At 44.8% G+C, this 16,029-nt stretch overlaps 1 protein-coding gene across 1 annotated transcript; it reads left to right on the forward strand.

The window, feature by feature from the left end:
• Positions 1-679: 679 nt before the first annotated feature.
• Positions 680-14,711, forward strand: DHX8 (DEAH-box helicase 8). Its single transcript, XM_053999994.1, has 23 exons — positions 680-858; positions 1,234-1,319; positions 1,923-1,995; positions 2,307-2,392; positions 3,015-3,124; positions 3,217-3,528; positions 3,811-3,955; positions 4,439-4,642; positions 4,959-5,046; positions 5,358-5,455; positions 5,948-6,095; positions 6,411-6,592; positions 7,005-7,199; positions 7,378-7,563; positions 8,035-8,245; positions 8,557-8,738; positions 9,419-9,559; positions 9,824-9,979; positions 10,786-10,923; positions 11,383-11,511; positions 12,329-12,525; positions 12,674-12,853; positions 13,307-14,711. The coding sequence occupies exons 1-23, from the start codon at positions 747-749 to the stop codon at positions 13,524-13,526; spliced, it is 3,579 nt and encodes a 1,192-aa protein (XP_053855969.1). The 5' UTR covers positions 680-746; the 3' UTR covers positions 13,527-14,711.
• Positions 14,712-16,029: the final 1,318 nt, after the last annotated feature.

Here is a 16,029-nt window from a genome sequence, read left to right on the forward strand (position 1 = left end):
TGCCCGGGGCACCCGGCCTCAGCTCCTCCGGCCGGGCCTTCGGCCGTGCCCGGCGGGCAGGGCGGGCCTGAGGGGCCGGGGACGGAAGCGGGGCCCGCGCTCCTGCCACAAGGGCCGGGCTGGCTCCCAGCGCCGTTCTGCTCCGTACCCGGTGTGTGCAACACCGGGGTACCCGCAGCTCGTCGGCCTTCGCTGGAGGCGGGAGCGCCTTTCCGCTTTGGATACTGAAAACCTTTACACGCCGCGCCGATTCGCCCAGCCGTGCACCCAGCAAGGCTCTGCCCAGCAAACCCGGCCCGCCCCGCTCTGGTCCCGGGGCCCGCCCCGCTCTGGTCCCGGGGCCCGCCCCGCTCTGGTCCCGGGGCCCGCCCCGCTCTGGTCCCGGGGCCCGCCCCGCTCTGGTCCCGGGGCCCGCCCCGCTCTGGTCCCGGGGCCCGCCCCGCTCTGGTCCCGGGGCCCGCCCCGCTCTGGTCCCGGGGCCCGCCCCGCTCTGGTCCCGGGGCCCGCCCCGCTCTGGTCCCGGGGCCCGCCCCGCTCTGGTCCCGGGGCCCGCCCCGCTCTGGTCCCGGGGCCCGCCCCGCTGTGGTCCCGCGGCCCGCCCCGCTCTGGTCCCGGGGCCCGCCCCGCTCTGGTCCCGGGGCCCGCCCCGCTCTGGTCCCGCGGCCCGCCCCGCTCTGGTCCCGCGGCCCGCCCCGCTCTCGTCACGGCTCCGCTTCCGCCGTGCCCCGGACGCGGCCGTGGCGGCCATGGCGGAGCTGGCGGCGGCCGAGGAGCTCGCCAAGCTCGAGTACCTGTCGCTGGTGTCCAAGGTCTGCACCGAGCTCGACAACCACCTGGGCATCAACGACAAGGACCTGGGTAAGCGGGGCGGGCGCGGCCTTCGGGCACCTCCGCGGCGCTCCCGGGCACGGCGGCCGGTGAGCATCGCGTTCCCGGACAGAGGCCAGCTTGCGGAGGGCGGTAGTCACCCTTTCCGTGGGGCCGGATGCGTTTTTGAAGGTGCTTTTCGAATTTGAACGTTGAAAACCATTATTTTTCTTAGAAAACCCGAAACTTGTGAGCCTGAGGGAACGCTTCGGTGTGGGCTGCCGGGGAGGGCTGAGGAGAAGCTCCCCGGGCCCGCGGCAGCCCCGCTGGTCCCGCCCCGCCAGAGCGGCTTCTGTCCCCACGTGCAGTCCTTACTGCCCTTTTTTACTCTCTTGTTTCAGTTCACTTTATGCTTTTTCCCCACAGCCGAGTTTGTGATAAGTCTTGCCGAGAAAAATACCACGTTTGACACATTTAAAGCAATTCTTCTGAAGAATGGAGCTGAGTTCACTGTAAGTGACACCTGAACGTTGTTTATGTGTTATTCTTGTTGTGCCATATTTTACAGAGCTTTCTGATTGAAAGAGGGAGTTGTGAGGAGTTATTATTGGTTTTCTTCAATTGGAAAACTGCATACTAATTAGCTTCTGATATTCCTATCTCCTCTGCCTTCCCCTTCCTCATATTTTTTGAAACTTTTGTAGTCTTTGAAAAGCCTCTTCCTGAGGACTCAAATTCCTTATTGTTGTGTTGAGCATATAAAATATGGTAGAAACAACTTTTCATGAAGGCAGATGTTGTCATAAGTCTTCTTATGATGCTTATATGCTGTATTTATTGATTCCTCAGGAATAACTGTAGTTGGATTAAATAGGTGATTAAAATTACTAACAGAAAAGTCATTTAGATGAAATAATCCTAATTATTTTGGGGTTCAACTTACGCCTTTTTAGGGCATTCACAAAGCCCAGTGATAGTTTCTAAAAATCAACCTACATCTTCAGAATTGAGCATTTTTTGTCCTGTGAATAAACCCCCGCTTGTGCATTCTAATAATGAAAGTGTTTTTTGAAGGCAGCCGTTTCCTGAAGTATTTTATTGATATTTTTTTTCAGGATTCCCTCATCAGTAACTTGCTCCGTCTCATACAGACGATGCGGCCTCCACCAAAACCATCCACGAGCAAAGGTACGTGGGGTGAGACTGATGCAGTTCCTGCTGTAGGCTTGTAAGGCAAATCCTGCTGCTGTTACTCTGAGTGTGCTGCTCAGAGTGTCCAATATTCACTAATAATCAGAATTTTCTCTGAAGGAAGGCAATTCAGTATTCCTTGAATTGAATTTCTGTAAAAGGTGTATCAGCCTTTGCGTTCAGACGAAAATTAAACTTTATATTCAGTTATAGAAAAATGAAGACTGAATTGTAGCAGTTCTAAGTTTTGTGTTTCATTGTGCCTTTTTTTTTTTTTTTTTTTTTTTTTTTTTAAATCTCAAAATCAGAGGCAGTTGTCAAACCCAAATCAGAGAAAGAAAAGTTGAGGGAATTGTATCCAGCCCTTTGCAGGCCAGACAATCCCAACATCAGGGTAAGGTGGTAATTTCAGATTTCTTTTGTGACTGTGTAAAAACTTTTTTTTTTTCCCAGTTAGTTTCAACCTTTTTTCTCTGTCTAATGCATGGATAAAGTGAACTTTGAGAAATGAAATGTGGAAGAGGTAGAAGGCTGGTGTTACTGCACATTGTTGCCAAGAACAGCTATTAGCAATTGCCATGTTAATACTATTTTGCAAAATATGTGGATGAGGATGAGACTCTTGTGACATAAAATTTGTAGCCTGGCCTTCCTTACATAATGTTCAAAGTAATGATGTGTTACAAACCAGTTAAAAATGTTTTATATTCAGATGCTATGAGGGACTTGGAATTTGTATTTCTGTAACAATTTGGGGCATTGAGATGGAACTTTCTATTGTATAAAAGCAGAATTGTCTCAGTATTGTGGCCAAATAGGGAGAGTGCTTTATTACTTTTTTCTTTATCACATATTGAGTCTGATCTTTTTTTATCTTGCATTCTTTCTTTTGTAAACAGATACACATCTTTTGTAAATAGATACACGTATGATGATAATTCTGTAGATTAATTCTTTGTGACAAGCTTTTTATCAGCCCTTTTGCAGAAAGGGGCATCAGTTTTCTGTTCTTGCAGAATATGCTGGATGAAGATGATGTGAAAGTGGCAGCTGATGCCCTGAAAGAACTGGAAGCTCTGATGCCCAGTGCTGACAGGCAGGGCAAGCAGAGGGGCAGCGACCATCGGTAGGTGCCTTGTGTGTCTGGGGGGAAGGTCTTGGCTGCTCTCCTTGCCTGAGGTGGAAATCCACTGCAAAGATCTAATTTTGGTTTGTTAGGGCGAAGAAAAGGAAGAGGAGCCGAAGTCGTAGCAGGGACAGGAAGCGAAGGCACAGATCTCGCTCCAGGTCCCGTTCCAGGACTTGGGACAGGAACAGGGGAAAATCCAGATACCGGTCGAGGAGCAGAAGTTGGAGTCCCAGTAAGGACCGCAAGGATCGGGAGAAGTACCTTGAAAAGAGCCATGAGAGGTGGAGAGACAAGCACATAGACCGACCACCAGCTGAGGAGCCGTCCATCGGGGACATCTACAACGGCAAAGTCACGAGCATAATGCAGTTCGGGTGCTTTGTGCAGCTGGAAGGACTGAGGTACCCTTTGATGTTTACTATAGATCTGCTTCAGCTCAGTTCTCTTTTCTGCTGGTACCTTAAAGATGTGATGAAGCTACCAGCAGGTATTCTGGGCTTTGAAGGGCTGTTTCAGAAAAATAGATTTGACAGGAGAGAATTATAAAATCCTCATTACAAAAACCAGCTTGTGGACATACACAATCTGTTGACAGCAATGTATTTTAATATAGTTTCTGAGTGATCTGAAGGGCTGTCAGAGCAGTAATGTGCCCCTCTCATGCCCCTCTGTTTCACTCCCAGGAAACGCTGGGAAGGCTTGGTCCACATCTCAGAGCTGCGAAGAGAAGGACGGGTTGCCAATGTTGCTGATGTTGTGAGCAAAGGACAAAGAGTGAAAGTCAAAGTGTTATCTTTTACTGGATCCAAAACCAGCCTGAGCATGAAGGTACAGAGGTGTTAAAATTCTTAAAATTATGCCTTTTCTAGCTATTTTTCACTCTTTTTGATGAAGACTAATACATAGCCGTTCAGTTGGGAGTTAAAAACTGAGTTATTGTTCTGTATTTAAGTGGCCTATTACTTTTTACACGTTTTCTCTAGTTTTGATGTAGTGTTCCTAACAATTTCTTGGCTTGACATGATATCAAAGAGACAAGGCAAGGCAAACCTCAAGCTGTTGGCTGTTTGTCTTCCTTTTTCAGTAGGAGAGAAACTTTTAATTTTAAACTAAATCACTACTATTGCCAAGACAGAGTAAAGTGTTCCATGTCTGAGGATGTTTTTACCTGGCAGTACCAGCTGAAAAAAACCAAAAAGCCTACAAAACAGCATTTTCTGTGAACAGGAGGTTACTGCCACTAGAAAGCACCAGAGTTAATAGATGAGGAGAAGTGCAGAGCTGATTGATTAATCAATCCATCTGATGTAGGATGTTGATCAAGACACTGGGGAGGACTTGAACCCAAACCGTAGAAGGAACCTGGTTGGAGAAACCAACGAAGAAACCTCCATGAGGAACCCGGACAGACCCAGTCACCTGTCCCTGGTGAACGCCCCCGAGGTGGAGGACGACAGCCTGGAGCGGAAACGCCTCACCCGCATTTCAGACCCAGAGAAGTGGGAGATAAAACAGGTGTGTGCTGCATTCAGGGAAGTAGGATAAAGGTGATCAAGTTGCCAGGGAGTTTAATGAACTAGAATACAGCTCGTGGATTAATTGATTGTGTAACGTACTCATTAACTTGGAATTGCTGGCTTCTGATCTGGGATTGTTTAGTTGGAGTAACAAAAGGACTGTTTGGTCAGAGGCTGGGTGAGTTGAGGAGAGGATACAGGATACTGGACCATTCCTTTGTTCCTGTTTCACAGGAATGGTTAGAACTGAGTCATAGGCATGAGTTGTGTTCATTCACGGGGACGTATTCATGGTGTATTCATTTTGTTCCCAGATGATTGCAGCTAATGTGCTTTCCAAGGAAGAGTTTCCTGACTTTGATGAGGAGACTGGGATTCTTCCTAAAGTTGATGATGAAGAAGGTAGTATTTCCCAGCAGTCTTACTGTAAATTCCTTGTCTTTCTGGATGTATTTTTATTCAAAAATATATTGATGATAGAAGTAACTATAAAGCATCTCACAATTTGCTTTCAACTAGGGTTCCTCTCGCTGTATTATTAGTGGCATTTGGATGAGCCCTGTCTGTGCATTTTTATTTGTACTGTTTTCACATTTAAAACTCCTAAGTACCTCATATTTAAGAATACACAGGAAGCATTATTTGAAGAGGCACTTTTATGTACCCCACAGATGTTTAACTTTTCTGTTGCAATTGTCACTTGTGAATTTTAGATGAGGATCTTGAGATTGAGCTAGTTGAAGAAGAGCCACCATTTCTTCGAGGTCACACTAAACAGAGCATGGATATGAGTCCCATTAAAATAGTAAAGGTAAGAAATTTCCAGGGCTAAAACCAATGTACTTGATTAAATGATAGAAATATTTGTGAATTTAATAACCAGTTTCCTGTGTGCTCATTACTGAGAGCCCTGAAAAACATAACCACTGAACTCCTTCCAAATAAAGCTGGGTTCTGACTGTGGAGTAATGGAACTGAAATGCCATTTTACATAGGTGTGTTAGAACAAAACTTCTCTGTTCTGCTTTTTCTTACCTTTTGAAAGTAGAAGGTAGTAAAGAATTACTTTTCATTGGTTGTGCCTATAATGCTTCTGACTGGGCAGTGTAAGGATGCTCCATATTAGTTATCACTGTGAAAGTTTATGAGGCTAGCCTCATGGAAATACCCTGGAAATCCAATAAACAAAATTTAACATTTTGAAAGCATTTTTAGAAGATGCTTCTAAATGACAGTGACAACAGAAAGATAATTGAAGGTGAAGGAATGGTAGTGCTTGAAGTCTTTTCTTCTTGCTCTCCAGAATCCAGATGGTTCCTTGTCCCAGGCTGCCATGATGCAAAGTGCTTTAGCTAAAGAGAGGCGTGAACTTAAACAAGCCCAGAGAGAAGCAGAGATGGATTCCATCCCCATGGGCCTCAACACACACTGGGTGGATCCTCTCCCTGATGGTATGTCTGAGCACAGGTAAACTCTGCCTTTTTTGTGCTACTTGAGCAACCCAGGAGAAATGTCTTCATACTGTGTTTGTCTGCCACACTTTAAAAGTGAGTCAAAGAAGAAATGCTTTTCTACTGAAATGGAAATAGGAATATCAAGGGAAGTGTACAGGTATTTCTTGTAATAGTAGAGATATCCACTTGAAAACTTAAAAACCTTTTAAACACACAGAATAGAAGGCCTGGATGATGGAGCAGTTGGAGCAGGATCATCAGGGTCTGTGCTGTGTGAATCTGGATGTAATGATGAAATCGTTTCTTTTCTAGTGGATGGAAGACAAATAGCTGCAAACATGCGAGGTATTGGGATGATGCCAAATGATATCCCAGAGTGGAAGAAACATGCATTTGGTGGCAACAAAGCTTCTTATGGTAAGAAGACCCAGCTTTCCATCATTGAACAGAGAGAGAGTCTCCCAATCTTCAGACTGAAGGAGCAGCTGATACAAGTAAGACTCATAAAAAGGCATTCTAGTTTGAGCAAGCAGTAATTTAAAATAGTCTTGGTTCAACTTTTTGATAGGTGAATAGCCAGCTGATCATTTTAAATGCAGAACTTCAATTCACTATATGTATTTTAAAGTGTTATATATGTCTGTATACTCTAATGAGGTTCCAAATATTTAAAATGTAAGTCAAAATTGATACTAAGATCACGTGAGCAAGGGATAAGTCAGCTGAGCAGTTAAACAGGTTGCTGTCTTGATCAGTAGGAATACTTAAATGACTTTTTGTCTGGGTCAATTGAAGCAAAAGCAAGAGCTGCTTAATCTAATCCCAGATTGCCCGTGCTGATTTTGTTTGGTTTGTTTTGATTTTTAAAAAAATTTTTACAAGTGTGTGTTTTCTGATCTTTTCTAGGCTGTGCATGACAACCAGATTCTGATTGTTATTGGAGAGACAGGATCTGGGAAAACAACCCAGATTACCCAATACCTGGCTGAGGCAGGATATACCTCAAGAGGAAAGATTGGATGTACTCAGCCTCGCAGAGTGGCTGCAATGTCTGTTGCAAAAAGGGTGTCAGAGGAATTTGGTTGCTGCTTGGGACAAGAGGTGAATTTCCATGTTGAAGAACATGCCAAAATAAGCATGAAAAGTAGGGCTAGTTTTATTGTGTGTCCATGTGTCTATTCCTTGTAGGCTGTAAAGTGAGTTTGTGGAATAATCAAACTGGGAGTTAATGATGCTGATCACTGTGTAACTTCTGTTTCTGTGCAACTCTTCCCTCCAGGTTGGCTACACCATTCGGTTTGAAGACTGCACCAGCCCTGAGACTGTCATCAAATACATGACAGATGGGATGTTACTGAGAGAGTGCCTGATAGACCCAGATCTCACCCAGTATGCCATCATCATGCTGGATGAGGCCCATGAGAGGACCATACATACAGATGTGCTCTTTGGGCTCCTGAAGAAGGTAATGTAGCACTGGGTTTTTACTGCTTTCAGTGTCCTCTGTGTGGGGAGGAGAGCACAGGCAAAGGTGAAGTCACACAAGTTAGGTTCATACATGTGCTTCAAGAGCAAATGTTCTTAAGGGTTTATAGTCTGAATCTTAGTGAAGTGAACGCAGAGCAAGCAAAATGCAGCAGAAACAATGAGAATTTGCCATCCTGGATCTTCATAATGGTGGATGAACAGGGGAGTGGTCTTGCTTTGCTCATCCTGCTCTGCCAAAAGCTTTCTTGTGATAATGTTGCTAATGGAGGCTTCAAATGGGACCTCAGTGGTCAATTTTCTGAAATTCTGAGTACTGGGATGAGCTGCACCTCTACTCAGATGTTAAAACACCTTTTATTACTGGTTGTATTTGTCTGGCTTTAGTCAAGTGCCATATTTTGATAGTTCCAAAGGCAAAAAATGACTTGAGAACTTTGTCCTCCTGCAGACAGTGCAGAAACGGCAGGACATGAAGCTGATAGTGACATCAGCAACGCTGGATGCTGTGAAATTCTCTCAGTATTTCTATGAAGCACCAATCTTCACAATTCCTGGCAGAACATACCCAGTAGAAATTCTGTACACGAAAGAGCCAGAGACAGATTATTTGGATGCCAGTCTGATTACAGTAATGCAGATCCATTTAACAGAGCCACCAGGTGAGTAGAGACTGGTTTTGGGTTATTGGTGATTTAAAGACCTCTGAGCAAGGTCTTTGTACAAGTCATGGATTATATTAGTAATGTGAGCAAAATGCTGTCAGGACTGTTCTTTCTTGTTTGCAAATACAGTAACTAAAGTGCTGAAAAATTTGGGTGAAAGACTGAAGTTTGTTGCCTTTGGCTAAGAGTTGCTAGCAAACCTTGGAGATCCTCATCAATGGAAAACATGAGGAATGAAAATATGGTAATGCAGGAGTTGTAATGAACAGAATTGATTCTGTGGATGTTTTAATTTACTTCCTGTGTAGGTGACATTTTGGTCTTTCTAACTGGCCAGGAAGAGATTGACACTGCCTGTGAAATCCTCTATGAGAGGATGAAATCTCTAGGACCTGATGTTCCAGAGTTAATCATCCTACCAGTATATTCAGCTTTGCCCAGTGAAATGCAGACCAGGATCTTTGACCCAGCCCCACCAGGGAGCAGAAAGGTAATTTCATCTGTGTGTCCTTTCATCTTCTGCTGATACATTTTAATAGTGGGGTGTATTACAGTGTTGAAAGGATAAAGTTTTTGGGGAAAAGATGATTTACAGCTTAGAGCATATTTTTGGTTGTATACATATCAAGTTATCTAAGCCTTTGAACACGTGTACAAATATCTGGTGTGGCAAACCTCTGTGTGGAGTGTTCGTGGTGTGTTATTTAATGCTGTCTTTCAAGGATACTAACTTCAGTTAATATCAAAATATAAAATCTAAATGCAGTTCCTGTTACATGGAAGTAAATGTCCTACCAAGCAGCTAGTGAATATCTAGAGATACATTCTCAGGAAGATTTTTCTCCGAATTCAGGCTGTGTCTGAGTGATAGGTAAAAATCCCCCTGAAGTCAGTGCAGTCTGCTTACAAGCTTTCTATTGCTTTTAATGGTAGGTTTCATCACACACTTCTCCCTTTTTGCCTAGACTTTAAACAAAGGTAGATAATTAAAACCTGTCCATCTTTGTAGATAACATCTCCTGTTCCCTGTGAACAATTTCTCCTTTCAGCATTGACAGTGGTTGCATTTGTAGCAAACTGCTCATATTATAGCAGTGGATGAAGTTGAGTGGTGGGGTTGGCTTGGCAGCCTGACACAGAACTGGTGCTGACTCAAACTGTGATTTGCAGGTTGTCATTGCCACCAACATTGCAGAGACATCTTTGACTATTGATGGAATATATTACGTGGTTGATCCTGGCTTTGTGAAGCAGAAAGTTTATAACTCCAAGACTGGAATTGACCAGCTGGTGGTGACACCGATTTCCCAGGTAGATATTCTGTGTTTGGCTCTCCCCATGGGTGTTGTGTGTCTTGCCAATGTGGCATCCAAGCACAGGTGAGCAAAATGAGGCAATGATAAATCTACATTTTTGATGGCTCCTTGAGGCTGTACCTACAGAATACACACTTCCCTGTGTTGTATTGAAAGCCTTTCTATCAGTACAAGTAAAATTGTGGATAGCCATTTTATTTTACTTGTTTTCACCTGTTCCAGTTTGTATCTGTTCACTGAGATGCTTTGTTATCTTTAGGCTCAAGCCAAGCAGCGTGCAGGCAGGGCTGGCAGGACAGGCCCAGGAAAATGCTACAGGTTATACACAGAACGTGCATACAGAGATGAGATGCTAACCACCAACGTGCCTGAAATCCAGAGAACAAATTTGGCCAGTACAGTGCTCTCCCTGAAGGTAGGTATTTCACCAGCTTGTGGCAAGCCAGCGTGGTGTTTCAACAAATGAGTCTCTGCCTTTGAGTCTCGGGAAGCAGTGCTGTAATTTCACATCCTTCTAGTGAACAGAGGTAGTTTGGAAGGGAGACTTGAACAAAAGCAATTTTCAGGCACTGTGTTTTTCTATTGAGGGCTAGAATAGCTTGGATATCCAAGCTAAATGATGAGTTTCAGCTGCACAGAACAGTTAGTTGCAAGAGGTAGGAGAAACAGAAATCTCAAGCAGCAGCATTTCCTATGTAGGGGACATTTATATTGTTAACAGGTGAGATGCATTGTTTTAGAGTGGGTTTAGAGCTGCAAACCTGGGCATGTGTAAGTGTGTACCATCCCTCTGGAAGTCTGTGACCTGGATTAACCCAGTCACAGCTGGGAAAGATGCTGCCATTCCCCTTTCTGGGAGCACACTTTAGGTCCTGTGGCACTGTCAGGCCACACTGCATTAGAAGACACAAGTCCCAAAAGCAGCATTTAGCTTATGTTTCTCCTCAACTAAATCATCTTGCTTGAGGGATGTGTGGAACAGTATCAAAAGGACAGACCAGAAAGCTGAATAGTGCAGGAATGCCGTGGGCCAGTGCTCATTATTTCAAGTGCAGGAAGGCAGCTGTGTATTCATGGCTGCACCTGGAGTCAGGACAAAGACATGAGCCTAGGATTGCCTAAAGTTTTGTAGTGCCTCACTGTTTGGTGTTATATCTCTGGCTGGAGTTTGTTGCCTTCCTTCTGAGTGTTTTAACTTGGCTTTTCTCCAATCCCTCCCAGGCTATGGGCATCAATGATTTGCTGTCCTTTGACTTCATGGATGCTCCCCCCATGGAAACTCTCATAACTGCCATGGAGCAGCTCTACACCCTGGGAGCTCTGGATGATGAGGGGCTGCTCACTCGACTTGGGCGCAGGGTAGGCAGAATAAAATACCTCTTACCACTGCCTGGGTTGCCAATATTCATGGGATGACATGAGAGCAGTCATGGCAGGCCTTGCTTAGCATTGTTGGTTTCCTTTTGCTGTCATTCTCTTGTGGTTTTTTGGTAGGTTTTCATTTACCACAGTTCTGCTGTACCTTCTCCTTTTTAAGGTACCTTTTTAAGGTACCTTCTGCTTTTTCAAAGTACCTTCTGCTTTTTAAGGAGCAGTTAATAAGTTTACATTTATTAATGTCCAAAAACTTCCTGTAAGTATTGGGATATTCTTGTGATCATGAATACAGACAAATAATTTGCTTCACGTTGAGTGAGTTTTATTCTGGGTTAAGCACACCTCTTTGCAAAGTAAATATGTGAGAGAGGGCATTGCTTTCTTTTGCACTGAGAAGACTGAAGATTTTTCACAGAATGCCTTGAAACATGTTTCTTGCAGATGGCAGAATTCCCCTTGGAGCCTATGCTGTGTAAGATGTTGATCATGTCTGTGCATCTGGGCTGCAGCGAGGAGATGCTGACGATTGTCTCCATGCTGTCTGTGCAGAATGTGTTCTACAGGCCAAAGGTGAGGAGCTGAGCCAGAGGCAGCAGAGTTACACTCTGGTTGGATTTGGTGTGAATGCCTCAGGGGTTGAGTGAGCATATTTCCTAAAAGAAACTTGTAATTTGGTCAGAACATTTGTTTGTGCATTACTTCTCTGATGTTGTGTTTCATTTAAGGGCCCGTAGCTGTGCTGTTGGTAGTTTCTTTGTAGATGGGAAGGTAGAAGTGAAAAGTCTTTAAAAAATTGGTCTTGCATTTCTCAACAAACACATACAGCCTAAACCAAGTCACTCCCAGTTCTGGAGTTCAGATTGCCTTTGCATTTTCAGATACACAGAAAGTATTTCTTCATGGCACCTTTATCGTGCGCTGCTTTCTTTTAAGTCAGTAAGCAGCAGGCTGTGCTGTGCTGGGATCAGGTTTGTCTTGGATCCATTACTTCTTCAGGGTAGTTAACTTCAGTTTTGATCTATGTAACTGCAGTATTTGATTAATGTTTTATGTGCAGATGGGAGAGGTGTGTGGATCACCAGGCTTAAACCTACTGCTTCAGCACATTTCTTGATGAATAACTGAATTAATTTGTAGAGCAGTAAGAAAACTGGTTAGTGCAGTGTGTGCATATGCTTCCTGCAGTATAAATGAGCCATTTACTTTGATGTGTTCTTTCAAAAATAGGGACTGAAATTGAAAAACATTCTGTGTCTTAATCCTGTATCATAATCATGATAGGTTTAAAATGTCATGATAGGAATGACAAGGAGCCTGTGTCATTTGTATTGTCCAGGAATTTTCTCTGTGATGTAAATATCTGATGGATGTATGTTTTATGTGTTAGGATAAACAAGCACTTGCTGATCAAAAGAAAGCCAAGTTCCATCAAACAGAAGGTGACCACCTCACGCTGCTGGCTGTGTACAATTCCTGGAAGAATAATAAGTTTTCAAATCCCTGGTGCTATGAAAATTTCATCCAGGCCCGGTCCTTACGCCGGGCTCAGGACATTCGCAAGCAGATGTTGGGCATCATGGACAGGTGAGCAGGTCAAGGAGGACAAGTTCTGACTCTGTGTCTTACTGTTCTTACATTGTAATAGCTAAAGAAAATTTGCTAAATTCACCTTGGTAGCTGCATCCAAATCTGGAGAGCTCTGATCTTTTTCTCTCTAACTTTTGTGTGGCAGGCATAAGCTGGATGTGGTGTCCTGTGGGAAGGCCACAGTTCGGGTCCAGAAGGCCATTTGCAGTGGTTTCTTCAGAAATGCAGCCAAGAAGGATCCCCAGGAAGGCTATAGGACACTCATTGACCAGCAGGTTGTCTATATCCACCCATCCAGTGCTCTCTTCAACAGGCAGCCTGAATGGTAAGGCATGGGATTTCCTGTTTCTCTTCAGACTTTATCACAGAGAAAGTGTGTGCTGTTTGTGGAGTACAGTCTGAGCAGAGGCTGCTGGTTCCTTAGCAATGAGAAAAGTTTCAAGTCTACTTTTGTCTCTGCTGCTGAACTTTCTGCCTATGCAGAGATGAGACTGACTGTTGGAGCCAAGGCCAGGCCTGAAGTTGTGATTGCACATTTCTTTATTGTGGAAGTGGGTTTAAAGCACTGGGTGTTGAAGAGGGAGAGAGCATTGTTTCAAATGGGATGAAGGAATTCTGTGCTGAAGAGCAGCTGTGAAGTAGGAGGGGAAAAATAGGGATAACTCTTCTGGATAGTTCTTCTGGAACTTAAAAGGAGCAAGCTTAGCTCTTCCAGCCCTTGCCTTGTTGCTTCTTGTTTGAAAAAAGTGATTTCCAGAATTGCTGTCCCTTTTCCCAGGGTGGTGTATCATGAACTGGTGCTGACCACCAAGGAGTACATGCGGGAGGTGACAACCATCGATCCTCGCTGGCTGGTGGAGTTTGCCCCAGCTTTCTTCAAGGTCTCTGACCCAACCAAGCTGAGCAAGCAGAAGAAGCAGCAGCGGCTGGAGCCCCTCTACAACCGCTACGAGGAGCCCAACGCCTGGAGGATCTCCCGCGCCTTCCGCCGGCGCTGAGCCCGCCGCCCTCCCGGACTCTGCTGCTTCCAGATTTCTGGGACTGGGACCTCTGCACTCTTGCCAGTGTCCTGGGAGACAGACATTCCCATGCAGCTCACCTGTGCAATGCACCTGTAGTCAGCCTTGGCAGAACAGGAGCTCAAGGGGCGCTCCAGATGTGCTGCAGCTGCACAGGCCACTGCAGCCTCTCACAAGTGGGTCTTGGAGCACTTTAGTGATTCCCTTTAAAGAGACAAAATCTAAGACTTCAGGAATCTGGGTACTGAGCTGAACAACACCAAAAAATGGTGATTTAAAACTGGTTGTTCACCAGCCTGACTGGGTTCTGAGTGACCAGACAAATAGAAGCTGGAATAGTTTGTGGTTTTACCCTGCTAAAAGAAATTTATTTCTGCTTAACGTTCTTGGTCAGTGACTGCTTTTTGGGAGCAGCCTGTTCTCTATTTTACCAAGTTTATGCATTTTCCCATGCAGTGTAACTACTTTTATTTTATTTAAGCCATCTGTAGTGAGATATTTAGTATCCCTGGCTTTGGGATAAGGCAGGAAAAATTCTTGAAACCCAGCTAGAATATATTTGGACAATGGCACAGGTCAGACTGCACCCTTCATCCTCATCTCCTGGGTGCTGAAGGGTTTATCAACCAGTAATCCCCTCTGCAGCACATTTCTGTCTGGAAATGGATGGCTACAAATGTGGTTACAAATGTTTAGATCTTTATACAATGTGCCATGTGCTTTATTTTCACTTAAAATGTTTGATTACATCACAGCTGTTGGGTTTTTGTAATAATAGAATGAACTCTTACAGCCAAAATGTCTGTAAAAATTGTGTAACAGTTTCTTGTTTTAAAAACAAGTTGACTGCCCAGTGTGTGCTATGTCATGCCCAAACTATCTGTAAAATATTTTTTTGTTGTTAACAGATGAAATTTATTTGACTCCATAGCTGCAGAAACCTTATTTTTTTTCCAAAGCTGGGACATGTGCTAAAATTATTGTTGAAATGAAGAGAAGTAGCTTGACTGGTTGTTTTACACAGTGAATTGGAAGAATGTTTCACATTGAAAAGTAGCTATGTTGGAAATACCTCTCTGTACAAAGGTGAGCAGGGATGTTGTTAAACGTCCTGAGCTTTCTCTCATGTCATCATAAAATTAAAGGGAATTACAAAGTTTGTAACTTTGGACTCAGAGAGTCAAAGCAAAAAGGACAGGAATGGAAGTGCCTCCAAAACATGCTTAAAGCCAATTTAGGGAAATGGAAACAGGTGCCATAAAGCCAAAGCTCAGCAAGAGCTGAGGTGCTACAAACTCTTTCAGCCTCCCCTGAGGCACCTTCCTCTCTCCTGCTTTGCTTTCTCACCTGATACTTTCCATGGTTCCCTAGGAGAATGGTTGTGAACATCCTGAGCAGAGCCTGGCATGCACAGTGATTTGTTTGTGCAGCTGCTCTCCCTGAAGCAGGCAGGCACAGCAAAGCCTTCAGGGCTTTACAGCTCCAGCAGAAATGGTGTGGCTCTGTGCTGGCCACTGGTGAGGCCACATCTCAAATCCTGCATCCAGCTCTGGGCCCTTCACTACAAAAAGGACACTGAGGTGCTGAAGGTGTCCAGAGATGGCCAATGGAGCTGGGGAGGGTGTGATGATCCAATTGTTAGAGAGATGCTTCTCCCTCAATTAACATGCAAACGAGACCACATGCTGAAGTCAATAGTATGGATTTTATTTAACTGCAAATACAAGGTAGAGAGAGAGAGAAATAAATAGGAAAAGGAGAAGTGGGGAGTGAGAGAATGAAGAGTGACAGATGAAGTAGAAAGCTGTTCACCCTGTGGGTCCAGTGGTGTCCCATTGATTCTCTTCTTCTGGTCGTCTCGGTGGTGGGGGTTCCATGAAACAGAGTTCAGTGGGTTAATAAACATGCAGGTATAGATGGGAATGCCCACTCACCTTCCTGCTGGGGGCGGGGGGGACAGTTCTGCAGTGTCTTTTACAACAGACTGGTTCTGGTGCAACACTTGTCGATCCTGTGCAATCTTCAGAAGTGAGTCTGGGGCACTCTGGGGGGTCTCTGACTTATGGTCCTATCCAAGACTGCCTCTAACATGAATGTCCCTGGTGAGTGTGACCTGTGACCTGTGGTGTGTTTTACACCAGAGCCAGTTTGTGCAAGGGAGGACTCTGCAGGGTCTGCTTCTCACCTGGCTTGTAGCCAGGGGATGGGTGTTCACCCCTCTGTACCACCTTTGGAAATCACACCCAAAAACTCTCCTCCCCCTTTGCCTGGGGGGAAGAATGTGCAAACCTGGCCACAGCAAATGAGTCTGGGCTATGCACCCCTGCTGAACCCAGTCTGAGCTAATTTCCAGCGTAGCTGCTGGGTTGGGCTTTCTTTGTGGATACATTCTTTTCCCCCAACCTTGTTAACTTCTCCTTAGACCTGAGATAATTGGGCAGTAGTGCCAGCTTTATTTTATCTCAGGTTCCTGCCAGGAGTC

The sequence above is a fragment of the Vidua macroura genome, chromosome 27 (genome assembly GCF_024509145.1).
Source record: "Vidua macroura isolate BioBank_ID:100142 chromosome 27, ASM2450914v1, whole genome shotgun sequence".
NCBI classification, from domain to species: Eukaryota; Metazoa; Chordata; class Aves; order Passeriformes; family Viduidae; genus Vidua; species Vidua macroura.